Raw genomic sequence first — 23,698 nt, forward strand, 5'->3', positions numbered from 1 at the left:
TGGAAATTGTTGAAGCCATCCTATTCACTGTCCAATCTTAGAGGGGGAAGGGACCTATAGGACTTTCAGGTATAAGCCTATAGGCTCACAGGTAAAGCAGACAGAGCCATGCTCAAAGCAATTTTTGGAGAACTTTGACAAGAAACGTGCAATGTGTGCCAGTGTATTTTCAAATATCAGCAGTCATGCTGAGACACAACGGAGTTAAGAGGCGTTCTGAGAGTGGGGATTGAGCTGTCATGTGGCTCTGTGATTTTTGGAAGCGGAGACCATTCGCTACAGTCTAAATGAAACACAGGATTACTCTTAGATGCTATTTTGCAAGAAGCCTAAGAAAAGACAGAACACCTCCTCCTAACACAGTGTGGAAAAAATTATTAGAAAGGCCGCATGCTCTAGGGTACAACCACTGGCCTAGGAGGTGGTCTAATCCCGTGTATGACAATGATTCACTGTGTGACCTTGGAAAAGTTACTTAACCTCCCCAGCCTTGTCCACACTAGGAAAATTATCCAGTGTCCACAAGAAGTGCAGCTGACCCAGTGCTGTGGCTTTGTTTCCTTGTTTGGGAAATGGAGGTAATGAAAGAGGTTCTCTGACCTCTTCTGTCTCCTGTACACAAAGGGACAGAATCTGGCCCTAATTCCCCTGCTGGGGGTGCCCTTAGTGTGGGGGAGACCCTAGTGGGCACAGATGGAGAATTAACAGCATCTACTCCACTTGTCTCACAGTCTCTACCACAGGGGGCATCTCAGGAAATGGGGAGGAGGCGTGGCTGGAACGTGCTGCCCTCCAGCTGTGTTCAGGGGGTGCACGCTCCCTTAGCTACTGTTATCAGCTGGCACAAGTTGGAGCAGCCCCCAGGATGCTCTCACCTGCGCTGGGCCAGAGAACCCAGACATCAGAACCGGTTCCATGTTGGTCCTCCTGCTGTGTGCTGAGCTCAGGGTCTGCTGCAGGCAGCAGAGAATCAAGCCCACGATTCCTGGTTACTTGCCTCGCAGGTGTGGTTAGCGTTGACCAGTTAACGTTTGCCCAGCACCTTGAGAACACAAAGCACTGCATTCACATGAATACTGTTACTTTAAAAGGCTAAACCAGTCTGGCGCCATTTATTCTGGAGAACAAGAGGACTTCAGGGACAAGTTTCAGTGGCAGGTATGTGAGAAGGGACCACTTTGTGGTAAATCGATGCCATCAAACCTGCACTCAGGATGTCAAAAGGAGGTTGAGTAGATGGTAGGTGTGCTGACAACTGCCAAGTTCGTTCCTTTTCATGCTAGCACAGTGACCATTGACATGGTGTCTGTCATGCAGGATCGCTCGGGAGAGCTTGCTGCTCAGTTAGTTTCAGCTCACTTTGAAAGTTTTTCCTGAAGAAGGAGGCGAGCTCGGAGCCTGATCATTCCTGGAGAGTGTGTGTGCGCTGAACAGCATGACTAGTCCTTGGCATGACAAGCGTCTACACACAAATTTGCCACAAGTGTTCTAAAGGCACCTTTACATTAGACCTGCTGCAGAAAAGTCTGTGGCCTTGTCTTGGCTAGGATTTAAAAGTATGTTATTACAAGATGTTAGCTAACACACGATAAATCTCCAGTGTAGACAAAGCAGGATAGTTTAACTCCTGCTAAGCTGGTCTAATTGAAGCCTGGCATTGAACACTTACGGCTTGCCCACACAGTGCTGCTGACTGAGCTACGGGGGTTATGCATTACAGAGCGCTCTTACTCCCCCATATAGAGCCTGCTGGCGCAAACTAAAAGGGTATGTAGTTCATACTGATGTAGTCAGTACCAAAAGAATGCGTCAAAGGCCTTTAAAGTCAATGGGAAGATTCCCATGGTTCAGGCCCCCATTGAATCCAGTTCCCTTCCTCTTAGTCTTATATAAAATAAACAGCAACTTCTACTTTCCGATACCTCTCCATTGTCTCAAACAGGCTGCTCCAGACTGATTTATTTAGCTAGCTCAGTGTTCACCAAGTGGATTTACATTATTGATGGGGCATGCTGAAGCCAGGCTGTGTGCTCTTTCCCTTTCACAGCAGGGAGTTTGGATTCATCTGTTTGCAATTACTTGAGTTGCTTAGAGATCATAAACAACACGGCTATTGTGAAGGATGTGTGGCTGTAATGCTAGCACTCAGAACTCAAAACTATATTCCATAAATCAACCCGGTGCTGCTCCAACCCAGAAAACAACTTCAGCTACCGCAAACATGCCCAAACGGTAAGTGAAAATTTTGTTCTTTAATAATCTGACATTTGTCTTAAAGTTCATTATGCAGACAGATTTGTCTATATCCATCACAAGAGATGGATTCCACAGCATGATGGCTCATCTATAATTAGTTTCCAGCACTTTAGCGAAAGTAATCATGCTTTAAATTTTAATAGAACGTAGGAAGAGCCCTTCTCACCAAAATGACTTCTGGTAAAAATAAAAACCACATATGCTGCGCTCCAGAAGTGGGAATGGTACAGAGTGGAAAGTGCATAGACCTGCTGTATTTCTCCAGGGTGCACTCCAAACCAAGTCTGAACATTTACAATTGCTGTCGTACTTTCATGCTTTGAAAATGAAAATGAGCATCCAGTGGTTCTCAACCAGGGTACGTGTCCCCCGGGGGTACGCAGAGGTCTTCCACCGGGTCCATCAACTCCTCTAGAGATTTGCCTAGTTTTACAACAGGGCTATCTACAAAGCACTAGCGAAGTCAGTACAAACTAAAATTTCATACAGACAATGACTCGTTTATACTGCTCTCTATACACTGAAATCTAAGTACAATATTTATATTCCACTTGATGTATTTTATAATTATATGGTAAAAAGGAGAATAAGCAATTTTTCAGCACTAGTGGGCTGTGGCACTTTTGTATTTTTATGTCTGATTTTGTAAGCAGGTGGGTTTTAAGTCAGGTGGAACTTGGGGATACGCAAGACAAATCAGACTCCTGAAAGGGTACAGTCGTCTGAAAAAGTGGAGAGCCACTGTGTTACAGTTTGTTCCACTTATTTCATATTTCATACAAATGATGGGCCAGAAGCTGAGTCTGAGAATCAGAAAAAGTCCATTGTTGTTGGATTATTTTGTGATAGTAGTTTGTAAGAATATTGATCTTTCCACTATGGAGGAAACTCATTCCTCTTTGAGGAGCCCTATGATATAGTCTGTGGAATGGAATAAAATGAGTAGAAATGAGTCAGTTTATGAAGGAACTAGTCACACAAGGTTCACCAGTGTAACAGCATTTCTTCCCTCTTGTTACCAGCCTACCTATATCCAAGCAGCTGGCTTCTGTGAAAGGTAAGGAGACCGACTCCACATGGTTCCTTAATCCTTTTGGGTTCTGATTTTCAAGACAAAAAACAGCAACAGCAGGAAATTTAGTGGCGACCCCAAAATCCCACTGCTCAGGCCACAGCCAATGGCAAATAGAATTGGAAGGGTTGTGAGTGAGTCCTCTGCCCTTCACTGCTGGGGCTTTTGCAGACAGCAGAACGGGACGCCCCTTTTAGAGGGATCTCCATTGCAGAGTGATGGGGGCATGGAAATGTAATTAACCCCAGACTGTGTTATGCTTCCAGGGGGGATCTGCCCAGGCTCAGGGAACATGGGGCGGGGGACGACTGCATCTCGCACCTTGTCCTGCCTCCGGCTTGCCCCTTCCCTCCTGCAAACCTATAGGGAGCCCACCTCAGGGGACAGGAGAAGCAGAGCTTCTGCCTCTTGAGGTCACGGGCTCTACTTTAGAAATGGGGAGCCAAGGTCTGCCCACATCTCTGGGGCATGATCGGGCCCTCAAGGTGGACCCAGGTCTTTGGGATTTAGCCCATTGATCTAGCTGGGAGTTGAATACACTCAGTAGTTCCCAGGATTTACCCCATGCTTAGAAGTTACACCTCCTCTGCCTGAATGTTTCCACTGCATTCTCTGCCCGTCCCTACACAATACTGCCCAGCAGTGGGCAGCATTTGCCCCAGGGTAGGGGGCCAGCTTAGACCCCGGCACCACTTAAGTTTTACAAGGAGAGTGTAAGTGAAGCACAGGCCATGTGCTGGCTCTCGGCGCAGGGGTGAATTTCGCCCTGCCTGTACGTCTGTATTACAGTGGCATCTACAACGTGCTTTGCACAGACTCACCGGAAGAGCTAGTCCCTGCTCTGCAGAACTGGGACAAAACCCAGACGGAGGGGCAGAGTGAGGGGCAGGTGGGAAACGACAGGTCAGAAAACGGGCTTTTTACCATGATGAATTTTGAGTTTTTGGTGAAAAATCCTCTGTCAAAATATTTTGGCTAAGACCAAATATTTCAATTCTGAAATGCCACCCTGGGGCCTCACTGGAGTTGGAGTTTGGGCACCTCATGCGCCCATTCTCCTCTGGAGACTGGGATCCCTCCTCAGACTACATCTCCCATGATGCCCCACATTGGGGGAGGGAGGCGGTACATTGTGGCTGTTGCATGGCTACAGTGCATCCTGGGAGATGAAGTCCAACTGGGGAGCATGCCCCATAGAGGAGACAGGGAGCAAAAGGCACCTGACCACAACTTCCATGAGGCATCATAGCAGCATTTCAGAATCATAATATTTACATTTTTAGTCAAAAGATATTCAGTTCTTCAATGGAAAAAAATCAAGATTTCCTGCAGAAAGCAGACACCTTCCACGGAAAATTCTGTTTGGTCAAAAACTCAATTTTCCATCAAAAAACAGTTTCATTGGAAAAATTGTCACTGGCCCTAGGTATAACATAAGAGAATCCAGCCCTACATATTTAGTGCTATGCCTGTGTAACCCCGCTACACTGAGTGGCTCTCTATGTCCTCCCATCCCACCCCCGCCAGTGGCTGGACCACATTTAAGTTTAAGTCTGCCGCAGCTTTTGAACTAACAGACCCAGTGACCTAGACCCACAGCACTGGTTATACCTGGCTCACTTTTTTTAGTGCTTTTGTTTTATATTTATTCATAGCATAAAATCTTAGTGGTACGGTGCATTGAAATTTTGGCAGGGCATAGTGCATGTTGGTACCTCGCTTGTAATAAATTCTGGGCCAGATCCTCAGGTTGTACAAATTGTCAGAGGTTTATTAACTTTCATGGAGCTACACTGATTTACACCAGCTGAGGGTCAGGAGACCAAGTCAGAGCCGGAGTCAGGCCTGCTGGTCAGAACCAGGAACCAGGGCCAAGGGTCAGAACCAGAGTCAGTCCAAATGCCAGAGCCCAGAGCCAGACAGAGACAGAGTTGAGACAGAGCTGGAGCCAGGAATCAGAGGCGAGGGTCAGAACCAGATTACCGGGAGTCAGGGAAGGCAGGAGCAAGGCAGGGACAGGAGTGGAACAAGGCTGGGTGCAGGGCAGAAGCAGAGCTTGGAGTAAGGCAAGCACAGGAAGGCAGAGAATCTACAGAGGTGCGCACTGTTCAGCTGTGGCCCAGCAGCACTTGTGATTGGGCAGGCACCGCTGCAGGCTCTCATTCCTGACGCTAGGGCTGTTTCTAGCACAAGATTTTCAATAATATTGCAAACCTTTGTATGTGTCGTCGTCTTCCCATAGCTCTCGGGAAAGGCTCAGACCTGGAGAAAGCATTTGCTACCGCGGCCTTGGTTTACAACAACTCTGCTGACCCCGATGGCAAACTCAACAAAGCTGAAACCAAAACCCTGCTGCAAACCCAGTTTATGAATTTCATACAGGTAAGAAGAGCATGTCGAGCGGGTGTCCAGAGCCCAGCCCTGTGCATGTTCACCTCGAGGACAGGTCAGCCCCTTTTGTCATTGCCGGTCAAGATGTTTTCATTGTGCACTGTTCGTGCAATCGCAGCCGACTTGCATACTTGGAGGCATGAAACATGCATTGGACAAACTGAACTATCCAACTGCCAATCTCCTTTCCGGGCGAACCCTTTGCCCCGTGTCTGCCTTTCACCGAACGACCAAACAAATTATTCCTCAGCCTGGGAAGGCATTTTGGAGGCTGCAGATACAACATGCATATTGTCGCCTTGCAAATCCCCAGTGAGATTTTAATGACTATGTAAATACATTCTTGATGGATTCCTTGTCTGTATTCCTGGCCACCTCCATGTGCAACACAGGGCAAGAAATTGAGAAACCACGGTTAAAGTATCTGCCTGCATTTCCATCTGGAATGTAGCACAATTACAAGGGCTCAAACAAAGACTGGATACTGGGTATTTGTGGCAGGCAGAAATGCACACACGTTTAATGCTGCATCTGCCATTACATCATAAACACATGACATGAGAATCAGACTTAGACCCCCAGGGCAGCTGACGCCAGATAAATTGCAGAGGCATAAATGATCTCTCTAGGAGACGGAGAGTTGAAAGCACCATGTTATCAGCACCTCTTTTTGAGAGTGTCAGTGACAGCTCTACGGGGGATCTTGTCATCCCAACCTTCCTAGCTCTGTCTGGAATAAAAACACAGTATGAGAGGAGGAAAGGAACTCAGTGGAGGTTGAAATAAGGGAAGAATATATTATTTCATATGGGTTCTAAATACATAGGGCCGGATTCCATGATGCACACAGCTTCCATTGGGTGCAGAAGAGAGGGGAGGCTGTTGGAGGGCCAGATAAAGCTTCTTGATTCTTCATCTGGCGCCAGCACTGGGCACAGTTTCGAGCAGCCTGTTGGCTGCTCTAACATGCGCTACTTATGAATTATCCACGCTTAAGAAATAAAGATTGGATTTTCCCCAGCACTCCTGGCCAGCAAAGTTAAGGACAAAAAAAGGAATATTTTAAGTATATTAGGAACAAAAGAATCCTAACAATGGTAGTGGTACATAATTAGATAGAAATAGTAGAATTGTCAATAATAATGCAGAAGAGGCAGAAGTGTTCAATAAATATTTCTGTCCTATATTTAGAAATAGGCCGTTTATGTATTCATATCCTATGATGATGATGATGGAAAATAGTAAGTCAGGAATATGAGCAGCTACTAAAGTCAGAAATGTTTAAATGAGCAGATCCAGTTAATTTGCATCCCAGACTTTTAAAAGAGCTGGCCACAGAGCTCTTTGGACTTTTAACGTGAATTTTTCAATGGACAATGGGGGCGTCCTAGAGGACCAGAAGAAAGCGAATGTGCCAATAGTTAAAAAGGGTAAAAAGACTTGTCAGTCTGACATCAATCCTGGCCAAAATGATGAAAAGGCTGATACAGGACTTGATTAATAAAGAACTAAAAGAGAATAGTATAATGAATGCCAGGTTTATGAAAAATAGACCCTATCAGTCTAACTTGATATCTTCTTTGGATTACAAGTTTGGTTGATAAAAGTAATAGCTTTGATGTAATATACAGTAACAGCTTTGGTATCTGGCATGCTGGGGGAGTCGGGGTGCAGGCAAGTAAAAAATTCCAGTTAACTAAGAGGGAGAGAGTTTGGGTGTGGGAGGGGGCTCAGGGCTGGGGGTTGGAGTGCGGGAGGGAGTGTGGGGCATGAGCTCTGGGCAGGAGTTTGGGTGCGGGAGAGGGCACAGGGTTGGGGTGCGGGAGGGGTTTCGTGGTGCCAGATCCAGGTGGCGCTCACCTTGGGCAGCTCCCCGCAAACAGAGACTTGTCGCTGTCCTCCTCCCGAAGGCACTGCCCCAGCAGCTCCCATTGGGCACGGTTCCCAGCCAATGGGAGCTGTGGAGCTGGCACTTGGGCTAGGGGCAGTGTGCAGAGCTGCCTAGCCACGCCTCCACCTAGGAGCAGCAGGGACATGTTGCCATTTGCGGGGAGCCACACGGAGCCAGGTAGGGAGCCTGCCGGCCTCACACCAACGGGACTATAAATCGGACTTTCATTGAAGATCAAAAATGCCAGTTTATAGAGCTTTCCGCTTGGTAGAGTGCTGGATAACAGTTTTTACTGTACGTAGTTTTCTGTAAGGCATTTGACTTGATACCACACAACATTTTGATTAGTGAACTAGAATAATACAAAGTCAACATGGGACACATTAAATGCATTGAAAACTGGGTAACTGATATGCCTCAACATTTAATTGTAATAGGGAATGACTGAGGGGGTCTATTTCAAGTGAGGTCCCACGGAGATCAGGAAAGACTGATGGAGCTCCAACTATTTAGCTTATCAAAGAAAAAGGTTACGGTGTGACTTGATTACAGTTTGTAAGTACCTATATGGAAAACAGAAATTTGGCAATACAGGTCTGTCCATCTGGCAGACAAAGGTATACAAATCAGATGTCAAGAATTATAACATTCATAAACCAGTCGGAGAACACTTCAATCTCTCTGGTCACTTGATTTCTGATCTCAAAGTGACTATCCTTCAACAAAAAAACTTCGAAAACAGACTCCAACGAGAGACTGCTGAATTGGAATTAATTTGCAAATTGGATACAATTAATTTAGGTTTGACTAGAGACTGGGAATGGCTGATTCATTATAAAAAGTAACCTATTTCCTCTTGTTTATTATTTCCCCCTCCCCCCACACTGTTCCTCAGATGTTCTTGTTAAACCCTGGATTTGTGCTGGAAATGGCCCACCTTGATTATCATACACATTGTAAGGAGAATGATCACTTTAGATAAGCTATTACCAGCAGAGAGTAGGGTGGGGGGAGCGAAAACCTTTTGTTGTGATAAACACCCATTTTTTCATGGTTTGTGTGTATAAAAATACCTTCTGTATTTTCCACAGTATGCATCCGATGAAGTGAGCTGTAGCTCACGAAAGCTTATGCTCAAATAAATTGGTTAGTCTCTAAGGTGCCACAAGTCCTCCTTTTCTTAAAGGTATAAGAAGCTCCAGTGGTTTGTTGTTAAAAGCTAGACAAATTTAGACTAGAAATAAGGTGCAAATTATTCACAACAAGTGTAATTAACCACTGGACAACTTCTCAAGTTTTGTCGTGGATTCTGCATCAGTGGAAATTTTAATATCAAGATTGGATGTTTTTCTAAAAGATCTGCTGTAGTTTATACAGAAATTCATTAAGGAAAGTTCTGTGGCCGGTGTTACCCTGGAGGCCAGACTAGATGTTCACAATGGTCCCTTCTGGCCTTAGAATGTATTAATTTCCTGTGAGACATGCAGAAATTGCAATGACAGGCATGATTATAAGAACCTGGATGGATGGATGGATAGAAAGGCAGGAAAATGTATCAACATTTACATAAATGTTTTACTATTTTCAAGAAGATGCTGGAAAAAAGGAATTTTGTGTTAAAAACTTTTTTATTAAAATTCTCCACAGGGCCAAGAAAGCAAACCAAAATACCAGGAAATCATTTCTGCCCTGGACGAGGATAAAGACAACAAAATTGATTTTGAAGATTTCATGATCTTGCTCCTCAGCCTCGCTCTGATGTCAGACCTCCTGCAGGAGATCAGAAATGTCAGAACCACGAAATGAGCTGTCCTCCCAGCAGAGACTGAAAGGAAGAGCTGTGTACATAAGGGAAGTGGGAAAACAGGGATAAATGGCAAATATTTGCATGTACTAATATCTACAAATATTTTTTTCAGATTTGGGAAAACAATCCATTTTCTATTTTTTTGTTTAAAAAATGGAAAATTTCCTTGAGAATTTTCCTCAGCGTTTTTTAATTACTTTGAAAAAATGTTCACAGAAAACATCATTTTCCAACTATCTCTACAACTAACACATGGTAGAACCTTCCACTCCTAAAAGCCTAGAAGGAATTTCCATTTGATCATGTATGTAATAATAATAATAATGACTAAATCTTAGCACTTTTAAATAGCACGTTCCATCAAAGGGCTTGGAATTAATGGGCCTGCACTATCCACTCAAGAAATAGATCTTGGAATCATTGTAGATAGTTCTCTGAAAACATCCACGCACTGTGCAGCGGCAGTGAACAAAGCAAACAATGTTAGGAACCATTAGGAAAGGGGTAGATAATAAAACAGAAAATCTCATAATGCCACTGTGTAAATCCATCATACCCCTGGATCTTGAATACTGTGTACAGTTCTGGTTGCCCCATCTCAAATACATATATTAGAATAGGAAAAGGTATAGAGGGCAACAGAAATGATGAGGGATATGGAACAGCTTTCACGTGAGGAGAGATTAAAAAGACCGGGACTATTTGGCTTAGAAAAGAAACTAATGGGGGGGATATGACGGTGTGGAGAAAGAGAATAAGGAAGCGTTATTTACCCCTTCACATAACACAACCACCAGGGGTCACCCAATGACATTAACAGACAGTAGGTTTAAAACAAACACCAGGAAATACTTTTTCCCACAACACACAGTCAATCCAGTGGAACTTGTTGCCAGGGGATGTTGTGAAGGCCAGCAACCGGGTTCAGAAAAGAACTAGATACGTTCATGGAGGATAGGTCCATCAACAGCTCTTAGCCAAGACATTCAGGGGTGCAACCCCATGCCCTGGGTGTCCCTAAACCTTCCAGGATGACAGGGGATGAATCACTTGATAACTGTCCTGCTCTGTTCATTCCCTCTGAAGCATCCAGCATTGGCCCGATGGCAGACAGGACACTGGGCTAGATGTAGCATTGGTGTGGCCCAGTATGGCCGTTCTTATCTTCACTGGGGAAAAAATAGCCCATGGAGAGGTCAGGTGACCTATTCCATTGTGCACCATGAGACAGAGATAATGTTCTAAATGGACCCCAGATAACCTGACTCTCCACGGCATGCTCCGTCTCATCTCAGTTATCATGTGCTCAAGAATGATAACTGAGTTTAAATCAAAAAGAACAGGAGTACTTGTTGCACCTTAGAGACTAACAAATTTATTTGAGCATAAGCTTTCGTGAGCTACAGCTCACTTCATTGGACGCATGCAGTGGAAAATACAGTAGGGAGGTTTTATATACACAGAGAACATGAAACAATGGGTGTTACCATACACACTGTAACGAGAGAAAATGATGTTTTCTGTGAACTTTTTTTCAAAGTAATTAAAAACACCCATTGTTTCATGCTCTTTGTGTATATAAAATCTCCCTACTGTATTTTCCACTGCATGCGTCCGATGAAGTGAGCTGTAGCTCACGAAAGCTTATGCTCAAATAAATTTGTTAGTCTCTAAGGTGCCACAAGTACTCCTGTTCTTTTTGCGGATACAGACTAACACGGCTGCTACTCCGAAACCTGAGTTTAAATCGGTTGCTTTATGATCTGAAAATGACCATGCTAACAACTGCCCAACAAGTGGGTGGGAGAGGGCTTCTTTAAAAGGTTGTCTATTGAAACTGACACCAACCACCCAGCTCTGTGCTTAATTAGGGCCAGATCCTCAACATAAGGATGTTTCTGTGCTGAGTCATACCAACTGAGGCTCTAGTTCACACTCAATATAGAGCCTATTAAAACACCCACTCTCCCACACACCATAGAAAATCCACAGCTTTTTAAACAGCCCGGTACGGTAGGGTACAGAAAACACGTCCAAACTCCAGTTCTATGGTCAATTTTTCAATTTTTACATGGGGAAAGTTTCTAAGGGAGGAATTGGAAACAAAAGAGATTTCTCTACAAGATCTTGACACATCCTTAAAAGAGCACTCTGGTGACAGAGCCAACAAAGCCATTACAACCTCCTAATTTTCTCTTTCCAGGTCTGGAAGAGACAAGAGATAACGATTTAGCCTCACCCTATTCTTGCTTTTGTTAAGCAGAAAAAGAGAAAAAAATAGCCCATTCATTGTTGACCTTTGGTTCTAACGGGGGGGGGGGGAAGTAGGAGGGGGGGGGAATAAGGTTTTAGGAACTAGATTTAGGGCAGAGGGTTTAATAGAAACAAGAGGAAGTATTTCTTCACACAACACACAATTAACCTGTCAAACTCATTGCCAGGGGATGTTGTGCAGGCCAAACGTATAAGTGGGTTCAAAAAAGAATTAGGTACGTTCATGGTGGATAGGTCCATCACTGGCTATTAGCTAAGGTTGTCAGAGATGAAACCCTATGCTCAGGGTGACCTTGAACTTCTGACTGCCAGAACGTAGAAGGGAAAGATAGTGGTGGATCTCTCCAGCTGCCTTGTTCAGTACATGTCCCCTGAAGTCCTGGTACTCGCTGCTGTTGGACACAGGATTCTGGGCTAGATGGACCATTGGTCTGATTCACTATGGCCATTCGTATGTGGTGCCCACTGGCCATAAGAGCAAGCACTCCTAGTACAGTTATGGCTGTGGGCAGCTATGCAGCTTTGCTACAGAGGGTGTTCTTGTGTGAACTTGGACTTTTTGTGGTTGCCCAGAGTGCTCCAGTCTGACAGCTTAGATGCCTGACCTGACACACACAATGCATGAAGCTGGATCCTCGGGAGGCTGCTTAAAAGCTTATCTTGCTTAAAAGGCTCCTGTCATGTTTCATTTAAGATCTGGTCTTGATCCTATTGAAGACAATAGGAGTCTTGCCATTGATTTCACATGGCAGAGGATTAGAGCCCATACATTTATTCTAAACTAAGTAAACCCAAGTAAGTGCTAGGGAATCTAGAGAGGGTCTAAGTGGATGTAACTTACAGCTTCTTCTGCTTACATCACTAGCACATCAATATAGAATCCCTCCAGATCTACTCGGGTAAAAAGAAGCTCATGCAGCATTCAGAGCAGATGTTTAAAACCTGACCTGGTTTTTTTTGCAACTGCACTTTGCTGATGTAAATAACTGCAGCCACAATTTAGGACATCGGAAGGTTAAAGGGGTTGATCCAGTTCCCAAGGAAGCCAACGGGAGTCTTTGCACTGATGTCAGTGGGAGTTGGATCTGATTCTAAGTACTGCCCTGAGAAGTCTGAATTATACCTGCAATTATTTGCACTTTCAAAGTAGAGGTTTATGTTAGGACTCGGCTTATGTTTATGTTAGGACTCTTCATCTTCCACTTACAAATATTTGATCAATGGAGCGACATCTATTGTCACCCTCCTCATTACCAAGCTGGTTTCTGAGATGCTGTAAATTGCTAAGTCTGTAACAGCCGCAGCCGCTAATCCCGGTGACAGTACAGACTTCATGTGTTCAGCTGGCTGCCAGGAAAATAGAATTTCCATTTTCTCCCCGGAACTCAGCCAGAGAAATGCAGGCGCGAGCGTGCAGCAAGCTGTGCATTATGCAGCAGGCACTTCTTGTCTGACATCTTTCTCCGACGAACGCTTCTCAATAGTTCTCTGTTCGCATTCCATATGCCAAAGGACTCAGGGTGCCGGTCACTGAGTGTAGCTAAAAAAATGCCCAGGTGTTTCAGTGGCCACAAGGGAAAACTCAGCTTATTTTTAGCATATCTCCGGGTGGTTACCGGAGAAGCTTTTACCTGAGTTTAATTCTTCAGCTCTAGAAGCTCACCGTGACACAGTCAACTGCATTCCTTAGGCAGGACTTTTCAAATGGGGCTCATCTTTGGGGAGATTTTGTAAAGCCAACGTCTTATTTTACCCAAACAGCAGAAGTTCTTTCCCTGAGATTCAAGTAGTCCTGGCCCTATCAAAGTGAATGGGAATTTGATGTCTGTGGGGGGTCAGGATTTCACTCAATGGGGCAGATCCTCAGCTGGTGCAAATTGTCATAGCTCTGTGGAAGTCAACAGAGCTAAGACAGCTGGGGGTGCGGGCTCTGGGGTGGGGTCGCGGATGAAGGGTTTAGGGTACAGGAGGGGACTCCAGGCTGGGGCAGGGGGTTGGGATTTGTGAGCGGGTGCAGGGTGCTGGCTCCGGGAGGGAGTTTGGGTGGAGGAGGGGACTCTGGGAGGGGGTAGGGGGTTGGAGTGCAGGCGGGGGGGTGAGGGCTCCAGCTGGGGATATGGCCTCTTGGGTGGGGCTGGGGATGATGGGGTTTGGGGTGCAGGAGGGGGCTCAGGACTGGGGCAGGGGGTTGGGGTGTGAGTTGGGTGTGGGGGGGGACTCCAGGCTGGGGCAGGGGGTTGGGGTGTGGGAGGTGGGTGAGGGCTACGGCTGGGGGTGCAGGCTCTGGGGTGGGGCCAGGGATGAGGGGTTTGGGGTGCAGGAGGGGACTCCGGCTGGGGCAGGGGGTTGAGGTGCAGGAGGGGTGAGGGGTTCCGGTGGCACTTACCGCGGCTCCCAGGAAGTGGCCACCAGGTCTCTGCAGCCCCTAGGCACATGGGTGGCCAGGGAGGCTCCGTGTGCTACCCTAGCACCCACAAGCGCCGCTCCCGCAGCTCCCATTGGTCCCGGTTCCCGGCCAGTGGGAGCTGTGGAGCTGGCACTCGAACGGGGATGGTGTATGGAGCCTCCCTGGCCACCCATGCACCTAGGGGCCACAGGGACCTCGCAGCCACTTTCGGGAGCCGCACTGCGTCGCCGACCAGACTGTTAACGGCCTGGTCGGTGGTGCCAACTGGAGCCACCAGGGTCCCTTTTCGACCAGGTGTTATGGTCGAAAACCAGATGCCTGGCAACCCTATTAAAGTGTTATCATTTTGCAGAGAGGCAAGACATCACTTACACCAGGAAGTTGTACTGCAATGGCCTGGGTGTAAGAGTGGAGATAAGGACTGTGGACCCCGAGCCTGCCATGAGCTTGGTGCAGGTGGATCGTGCAACTGCATGGAGTCCCCCTGACATCAGTGGGGGTCCATGTGAGCACAGCGGGCTGCCTGTTCAAAGTCCATTGCAGGGCCAGGGCTTATGCATTGACTGCTTGACTTGATTATGTTGCACCCTCTGGACTCCTTCTCTTATGCTCATCAGTCATTTTGGGAGTAAAGTCCTCTGTGCCCAGAAAGGCAGGCGTCCCTCAAACTGCCCAGTCAACGTGCCTCTTGCCTTATCTGGAGGGATCACATCCCTTCGAGTGCGAGAGGGTGGCACGGCCTCCATGCCTATTCAGCTTCTCTCCTGAGGCTACCAACGAGGCCACGCCCATCAAGGCTAGCCAACCCTTCCTCCCCCAGATATGAAATTCACTCACCGTTTGGCCAGGTGTGTGTGTGTGTGTGTGTGCGCGTGCGCGCGTGGAATCTCAGTGCAGATCTGAACACACACTGCACAGCTGGCCTCAGCTCTGTAATGAGCTGACCCAAACCCCCAGGAACGAGGAGGGCTTTGAAAATCCAGTTTGGGCCCATCTCTAATCAGAGCAGGCTCTTTTGCATAGCGGACGACACATTTTATGCTGGCCCCCGTGGAGTCAGCAGGTGATACCTGCCCATTCTGTTCTGAGTTGAACTTCTTGCCAGGAGCCCAGGGTCTGAATTCAAGATGCAGATAATTTTGCACAAATGTTTTAGCAAACATTCAGTGTGCGCTCTGGCCTGTGTTGCTCTGATTCTCTATGCTGGGCACTGCACTTTTAAGTCTGCCTGCTCGGGAGGTTAGGGAATCGTCTTGACTGAGACAGACCTTCTGCTTGCTCCCTCTTTTTAAATTAGTTCTTTGTTATTTTCTTTAACCTAAAATAAGCCACTTGGGCTGCAAATGTACGCTTTGCTCTTTTCAAAAGGGAAACAACACACACGCCCCCTCCCCCCCGCCATAACGGCTTACCTTTGTGTCTTCTTGCGAGGTGCATTTCTTGCTGCATGAATCCAACAGAATGATTACAGCTGGCCATCTCCTGCCTCAAGGCAGGATGACAGTGCAGCTACGGCTCACACTTTCGAGCAAAGTGGGCAGCATTTAAACCCTGGCTTCATTTTAGGGACCCTGTTCAAGAGCATCTGAACAGCTCAGAGGGCAACATGAGTAATGCATTGTCTTATGAGCTTACTATTTTGTGCTGAAATTACACTATTTCCAAAGTATTATACTTTAGAGCAGGGGCAGGCAAGCTTTTTGGCTTGAGGGCCAGATCTAGACATGGAAATTGTATGGCTGGCCATGAATCCTCATGAAATTGGGGTTGGGGTGTGGGGGATGGGGGGATGCGGGCTCTGGGGTGGGGCCAGAAATGAGGAGTTCAGGGTGCGGGAGGGGGCTCCGGGCTGGGGCAGGGGGGTTGGGGTGGAGGAGTGGGGGAGGGCTCCGGCTGGGTTGCAGGCTCTGGGGTGGGGCTGGGGATGAGGGGTTTGGGGTGCAGGAGGGTGCTCCGGGCTGGGATCGAGGGGGTTGGAGGGCAGGAGGGGGATCAGGGCTGGGGCAGGAGGTTGGGGGGAAGGCTCCAGGCGGCGCTTACCTCAAGCAGCTCCTGGAAGCAGCAGCACGACCCCCCCTCCAGCTCCTACTGGGAGGCGCAGGCAGACAGCTCTGCACACTGCCCCGTCTACAGGCACCGCCCCTGCAGCTCCCATCGGCCATGGTTCCAGGCCCATGGGAACTGTGCGGGCGGTGGTTGGGCCGGGGGCAGTGTGCAGAGCCCCTTGGCTGCCCCTACGTGTAGGAGCCAGAGGGGGGACATGCTGCTGCTTCCAGAAGCCGCGCAGAGTGGGGCAAGCCCCTGACCCCGCTTCAGGGGTCCTGAAGGGGCAGAAGAGAGGGAGGCTGCTCCTGAGGGAACTCTCCCCACAAGGGGACACTCAGGAAGCGGCAATCCAGTTCCAGAGCTACACAAGAAGGGCCACAACCGTCTCCATTAAGAAGGATTAACGGGGGCGGGGGGACAATGGTGGGAGAGAGTTTGTTCACTTGGCATCCCCACTCATTGCACCCCCAGATCTGCTGTGGGCCCTCACTTGAGGGCGGCATCTGTTAAATGTTCACAGTGCTGCTCATAGCTACGGACGTCTGAGGTTCTGCCTCTACGTGTTTCTTGGCGCGCTCCTGGGCAGTCACGTGGCCATTATGTCTCTGAGCTCTATGGCGATGCACATGGTGTCCGAGGGACTTCACTCCCATGCTGTCTCCATTTTATTGTTCTCTTCATCTAACTCCTAGCTGTGAGCAACTGCTTGGTCTTTGTGTCTGGAGGAGCACAAGGGCCTGATCTGGTGGTGGTTCTGCCTGCAGAAATCATTGGGCGTTCAGGAGCCTTCAGACTAGAGGCTAGTAAGTCTCTTCCGGTATATTTGTGTTTAACCCCTCCCCCCAGTCAGAGTGGGTGGGCCCCCCTTGATGTCAGTGGGGCTCCTGGTGGGTACAGAAGCCTGCTTGTGCAGAGCAGCTTGCAGGATCGGAGTCCAAACTTCGGCTTAAATTTACAAACTCAAACCGTGCTGCACTCTGACATCCTAGCTAACCCGCTGACAACACGCAGGGGCCAGCTGGCCTCCTGCCACATGGGTGGTTGGATCAATAGAGAACAAGTGTCGTGGTTAATGGTCATTGTTGCAAAACGTACTTTACTGTATATTTTCTGGATGGCTTGTCTGGGGATTAAACGCCCCAGGGCTTGCGAAATACACTGTCCGTCATGGAGTGCCCGCCAGAGTTGGGACAGCTCTTTGCCCTGGTAAAATGCTAAAGCCCGTGTGGCTACTCCAGCTTAGGAAACAAAATGGCAGAGATGCACCAAGTGCTAGAGATTCACTATGCCTGCTGGTGGCTGGGCCAACCATCTGAAACCAACATGGACGGAGAGACCGCCTTGCTCTCCTGTGACAGAGACACGGAGAGTTCTCGAGCCTATAATCGTCGGTGTTGTACCTTGCTGAGGACGCTGGCAAAGGACTCAGGTGAGCTGGGTGCACACCGATTGTGTCACCCTTTGGGGGCACGTCACTTCAGCTCAGTGCCAGTGTTTGCCCTTCCCACCCTTTGTTTGCCTCATCGGATTAGATCGTTAAATCAGGGGCAAGGACCGAGGTTGTGGGCAAGGCCTAGCACGATGAGGCCTGGCCGTGGTCTCTGTGGCATGCACTGTTTCTCTATCGTTTTTGATAATGGATAATCTTGTGGTTGCTCTATTTACTCCTGCCCACCCCTGCAAAAAGAAAAAGCGAGGGAGGAGAGGCTGAGGTGGAGAGTCCAGTAAGTGTACATCAGCAGCAACATGTCCTCAGAGTGCAACCCTCTTGTCCCAAACCGTGGGGCGCAACCCCTAGGGCGGCACAGAGGAACGTCCGGGGAGCATGATGGGGCCCAGGCCAGCCCCCATGGGGTGCGGGGAGGGAGCACACCCAGCCCCTCCCCGCCCCCAGCTCTGTTCCGGTCCTGCTCCCAGCCCCATGCCTGGCCCCATCCCCAGCCTCGGCCCCTGGCCACGGCTCTGTTCCTGGCCCAGGTCTGAGGCTGGGGGTGGGGCCAGGAGTGGAGCCGTACCTGGCCGTGGGCCCGGCTGCCGGCCCCCCCCGCCGCCCGTCTACATCTCCACTCCCACCCCAGCCTTGGCCCCTGGCTGCAGCCCTGCTCCTGGGCCCAGATCCATCCCCCAGCTGTGACCCGGCTCTGGGGGGTTTGGGGGTGCAGACAGGGATAACGGGGGGCGCAACCTTCAAAAGTTTGGGACTGCTGTGCTGTTGCATGGCAGCATTAAACAGTCCAAGGATTAGCAGTATCCAAAGAGGGAGAGGAGGAAACTGACAAAACGAGAGAAGCTGGGGGGGAATCCTCATTCCACCACTGAAAACGTCAAGCTGGTTTGGTTTGGGTTTTTTGTTTTGTTTTTTTTAATAAGCGAAGAGTTAGGGCTGGGTCTCTGGGGCTCACCCTCAACACACAGGCTGTTACATTAAATTCTGCATGGACTGATTCATTTTCCAAACCCAGCAGATCATTTGCTTGACCCCAGAGTCAACTGAATTAGTATGTATCTGCTACATTAAGGGCTGGATTCTGTAGTCTTGCCTCCTGCAAGATGTAACATGATCCAATGGCTGGAAGTTGAAGTTAGGCAAATTTAGAATGGAAATAACGCATAAACTTTTAACAGTGAGAGTTGTTAATAATTGGAGTGGCTTACCAAACGTCGTGCTGGATTCTCCGTCACTGGCAGTTTTTAAATCAAGATTGGCTGTTTTTCTAAAAGATCTGCTCTAGCGATTATTTTGGGGAAGTTCTCTGGCCTCAGGAGGTCAGACTAGATTATCACAGTGATCCTTTCTGGCCTGGGAATCTATGAATGAAAGAATGAGGAATCTCATTGGGACTACACACATTAATACAGATTGCAGAAACAGTCCCTGTATAACATGTTTTAACTCTGTGTGCAACTGGAAATGTTAGCATACATTCAAGGTATGTAACCAGGTCTGGGAGCAGATCTTTGGCTGGATCTGAGTCCTTAGGTCAGTTGAAGCTGAGACTATTTACTGTGGCTAAGGATCTGTCCTCTGCAGTAATAATTTCATAGACTTTAGTCTAATTAAAGAAAGAAATAGTAAAATGGTTAGTTCTACAAGAAATTTCCTACATATTCAACTCATCTCATGCTGGAAGAAATGGTCTGATTCTTTCACTGACACACTTCATTAGGCAGCAAGAACAAACTGTAATAAAGAACTCAAATTAAAAACAGATCATACAATGTTCAACATAGCAATTTCTAATATTAATACCTCATTCCATATACAACTGAATTATATGGATGAGATCATTCATTTCCCTCTGGCAAAAAAATAGCATATTCATTAAGGAAGAACAGTTTCTATATAAAACTTGACATTAATAAGCAGATCATGTCATATTTAGCATTAGTCTAGTATCAACAATGGCTCTCTAAGTTTATCATCTGATGTGTTCTCCCAAGCCTGGACTGTCCCAATGAATTTGCCTTTACTTATTTCTCTAAACGTTCCTTTTTGGAATGTGTGGCTCAGCGCAGCACATAATCTAAAATTACTAGCGAATTCCTTGGAGGAAAAAGCTTTAAACTGTGCCTATATTGGCTAATCTCCTGATTGCATTCTGTGGGGGTTTGTTTTTGTTTTTTTGACTCTTTAGCATTTGGAGTGGGCTAAGCTGAATACAGAATCCAAAGTGAGATGCAATTTGCATACATAATTGCCAGCAGCAAGGCCAAACAAAATAGAAATTTTAACAAGCACCCTAAGCTAATGTTGAATGCACACTGACGAGAAATGTTTCAGCTTCGCGTGTGGGATAGAATGGTTGAAATTTACCACCGTGTGGTTTTTTTCCTTAATTTTTCTAAAAATAACCCTTAAGTATTTGTAATACCTGAAGCAATGCCAATGGAATTAAAATATTTCTTACCCACTGACTTATACGCAACTTCAAGAGAGAGTCTTTGTCACATGCCCTGAAGTTCAGCAAATTTGGATTCTGTTGGACATGAAGGGGAGGGAGGAGTTCTAGACTCAAGGTCCCTTCAGTAAAAACCCTCTGCTCTCCAATGGACAAGCCTAACGACTGTTGGTCCACTGACCTGTCCATTGGAGAGCCACAGCAGCCAGGTAATAGTGCAAGGAGATGAGGCAGTCTTTAAGGGATTTGATTTGGGATTTTTTCAGCGGTGTCGAGCACCTGCAATTCCCATGACTGTAGTTGGAGTTGTGGGTGGCCAACATGTCTGAAAATCAGGCCCCAAGTTGTGTCTGCATTGCATTTGTAGGCCTGGCTTGACGTAAGTAACTTGCCTCATTTCTTAGTGGGGAGGAAGGTGAATGGAAGGCTAAGTTGCAAACAGCGGCTTGACAGACAGTACGCTGGAGTCAGGATGCCTGGGCTAGCTAAGATAAGCAGCAACATCTTGATGCTAGTGACTACGGACAAGATAAGCCTGGAATGTAAAGATCAGGTTCCCGGTGAACAGAACATGGACACAGCATGCTCTCCAGGGATTGGCTCCTGCAAAGTGACCAAGCCAAGTCAAAAATGTGTGGAATAATATATAGCCAATACAATGTAATGTGTAAATGTCTAGAAAGGAAGGTGTGGTCTGTAACTGGATGTTGGCATGTTTTATACCCACCCCCTCTGCTTGAGTCTGATCAACTCAGCGCAGCTGTGCTGTATGCAGTATAAAGGAACCGGAGTGACGAAATCCAGAGTCGACCTGAGTGTTTTGAATCCCAGAGCACTGGATGAAGTGTTCTCCCAGAACTGAATGAAGTTGTTTTGGATGAGCCTAATGGAAAAGGTGCCAGAGAGAATCCCAACAGCATGGTCAACTCCGTTTTGTGAGACATGGACTTGTGGACTCACTGTTTTCAAGCCCACGCTTGAGCATCCACACTGCATTATAAACCTGGGTTTACAATTGCTGGACCCAGGTCTTACGGCCATGCTTTTGCATCCATAACTGCACTGTGCAGAACTTCTGATTTGGGTCTGCGGCTAGAGCTGCGTCCATACTACAAAATGACGGAGCTTAGACCCGAGTCACAGTAGAAGTTTGGCTCTGACTCACTTTCCTCCCCCTCCAGCAGGGACCTAGGACCTGACTGCTTACTGGTCCAAGTCAAACTGATTTGAGTTTGATTGAAGCAGGGCTTAGGTTTGAGCCCAAGTCAGAGCCTGGGCTTAGTGTGCAATGTAGACATAAGCTAAGTATCCATAATGGAAACTATTTGGATCTAAACCAATACCCTGAGTTATACCTCAAATAGGAAGCCAGGTCAGGCAGTGGACCACCAGCATGAATTAGAAGGCTGGCCTAGAGGATAGAGCACTTAGGCCCCAAAGACCTAGCTGAATTCCCATCTCAGTCACAGACTTCGTCTGTGTCCTTGGGCAAGCCACTTAATCTGCCCTGTGCCTCTCTCTGTTCCCCATCTGTATACAGGTATAATACTTCCCTGCTTCACACAGGTGCTATGGAGATTACGTCCCGTGGTGTCTGAGTCCCTTCCATGTAAAATCAATAGCAAAGTTCCAAGTGGATTTAATGGCATCTCTGGCGTTTCTTCCTTCACAGTGTGAGAACTCTGCTTGGAGTAGGTTGTTTGGGGGCTGGGAATAAAGGCAGTGCTTGAATTGTGTGGGTCACTTATGGTGGAAAGGCTCTCTCAAGGAGGAAGGCTTTGTAATGCTGGGTTCATCCGATCTCCTCTGGAAGGCTGTTCCATTGCCAGAACCCCTTAGTTGAGAATGTTTTGTTCCCAGCTCTCATGGGCTACATCCTGGGCTTCTGCATGGCCCCAGCGGAGTCCAGCTCTTATGGTATTTGCACAGAGCAAAATCTGGGGCTTGATCTGTTCATTGCTTTGAATTATTGACTGTGAGGTGCTCAGACGCTGTGATGAGGAGGGCCACGTGAGTATCTAAGTTGTGCACAGCACAGAGACTACCACTCGGGCCAAGTTCTGCTCTCGGTGACATTGGTGTGGCAGATAATGAAATCAGGTTGGAGGGATCGAGGAAGTGATGGGAAGGGAAGGTGTGGATGTGATTATCGGCCCATTTAGTTCGGGGAGGCTTTTTTTTTTGTACCATTTGCAGATTATGGGTTTTTTAAAATTTTGTCTATGGGTTATTTTAAATCCTTGGTTTCAGAGTAGCAGCCGTGTTAGTCTGTATTCGCAAAAAGAAAAGGAGGACTTGTGGCACCTTAGAGACTAACAAATTTATTTGAGTATAAGCTTTCGTGAGCTACAGCTCACTTCATCGGATGCATTCAGAAAGCTTATGCTCAAATAAATTTGTTAGTCTCTAAGGTGCCACAAGTACTCCTTTTCTTTTTTTAAATCCTTGGCTTCTTCTGTGTATCCAAACTGCTTTTATCCATCTTTGCTTCCTGCTGAATTCAGCGGCTCTACTCCTGGCTTACGCTGGTGTAACTGAGAGTGAAATCAGACCAGAAGTGAGGCGGCCAGCCACACAAACGGGGCCCGTTAAGGCTGCTTTGCCCTGTTGGCCCCTAGAATATCCGGCATAAATCTTCCAAAATTCTAAACACTATGAAGGCAAGTTCAGCCCACAATGTCTGTCACTGGATCCTTAGATTCCTTCCTTCGTTGTTCACCTGTCATGGGTCACCCACCTTGGGTGAAATCCTGGCCTCAGTGAAAACAATGGGAGTTTTGAAGTCAACAGGACCAGGATTTCATTGCTTAGGAAGAGTTTGTGTATGTTTAAGAGATATTGTATTGATAGCTCTGGACAGAATAAAAGGGTGAACCAATAAAATGGGTGGTCTGCCTAACAGGACCAAAGGTGGGCCTGGCTGACCTCAAACCAAAGGAGATGACACTCTGAGCATGATAACAATGTTATCCCTATTTTCCATGCCCAGGACAGGACCCAGACTGTGCCAACTTTACCTGTTGAGACAGAAACTACCTGGTTCTTGGGCTAACTTAGAAGAGTCATTGACTGCAGGAACGTTGAAGTCCCCAAGGACTTTCAGCCTGGACACAAAGGGGCCACTGCTCCCCAGGGACTACAAGATGGAGAGGAACTCCATTGGCACCACCAATGTATTGGAGGCACATGAGGACAATCTGTACATCACTATTGCTGTGTCTTCCATAGGCAGCGTGCAAAAGGATGCACTCACAATAATTAGACTCTTGAAAAATTGGAGCCAAAAGAATAGGAGTCGGTGCTTTTAGAAAAACACACTGACGTCCTTTTGATACATTTTTTAGCATTTCTGGAGTGATTTGATGTGTCTGAAGCAATGCAGCATTTTGGATTCAGGTCTAGTTTTCTTTAACTTAGAATTAGCAAAATGAAGTCACAGCAAAACCTTAAAATAATCTCTGCTGTATCACATGGGCTAATGTTATTGCTTTACAGCAAGATGTGCCAGGCTTTCCCTTCGTAAATTCCAGTGGAAAATGAAAGGCAGGCGTTCGGCTCCCAAGTGTTCCAACTAGTGAAATCTGGATATGTAGAAGAGTTGATGGGTTCTGAGAAGGATGTGGGACGTTTGTCCAACAAGTTTTCATCAAAACAA

The 23,698-nt window shown here is 47.2% G+C and overlaps 1 protein-coding gene and 1 long non-coding RNA gene across 2 annotated transcripts in view; one reads left to right on the top strand and one right to left on the bottom strand.

Annotated features, from left to right (window-relative positions):
• The window catches only part of LOC141990360 (uncharacterized), a 40,761-nt gene extending 25,199 nt beyond the window's left edge, over positions 1 to 15,562 (bottom strand). Inside the window, exon 1 of the long non-coding RNA XR_012640162.1 lies at positions 15,511 to 15,562. This is a non-coding gene — a long non-coding RNA (uncharacterized LOC141990360). The remainder of the gene's footprint in view (positions 1 to 15,510) is intronic.
• On the top strand, positions 2,050 to 10,824 carry SNTN (sentan, cilia apical structure protein). The gene is made up of 4 exons (XM_074959666.1): positions 2,050 to 2,232; positions 3,279 to 3,313; positions 5,571 to 5,710; positions 9,258 to 10,824. The coding sequence occupies exons 1-4, from the start codon at positions 2,123 to 2,125 to the stop codon at positions 9,414 to 9,416; spliced, it is 444 nt and encodes a 147-aa protein (XP_074815767.1). The 5' UTR covers positions 2,050 to 2,122; the 3' UTR covers positions 9,417 to 10,824.
• Positions 15,563 to 23,698: the final 8,136 nt, after the last annotated feature.

The sequence above is a fragment of the Natator depressus genome, chromosome 7, assembly GCF_965152275.1.
Source record: "Natator depressus isolate rNatDep1 chromosome 7, rNatDep2.hap1, whole genome shotgun sequence".
Taxonomy (NCBI): Eukaryota; Metazoa; Chordata; order Testudines; family Cheloniidae; genus Natator; species Natator depressus.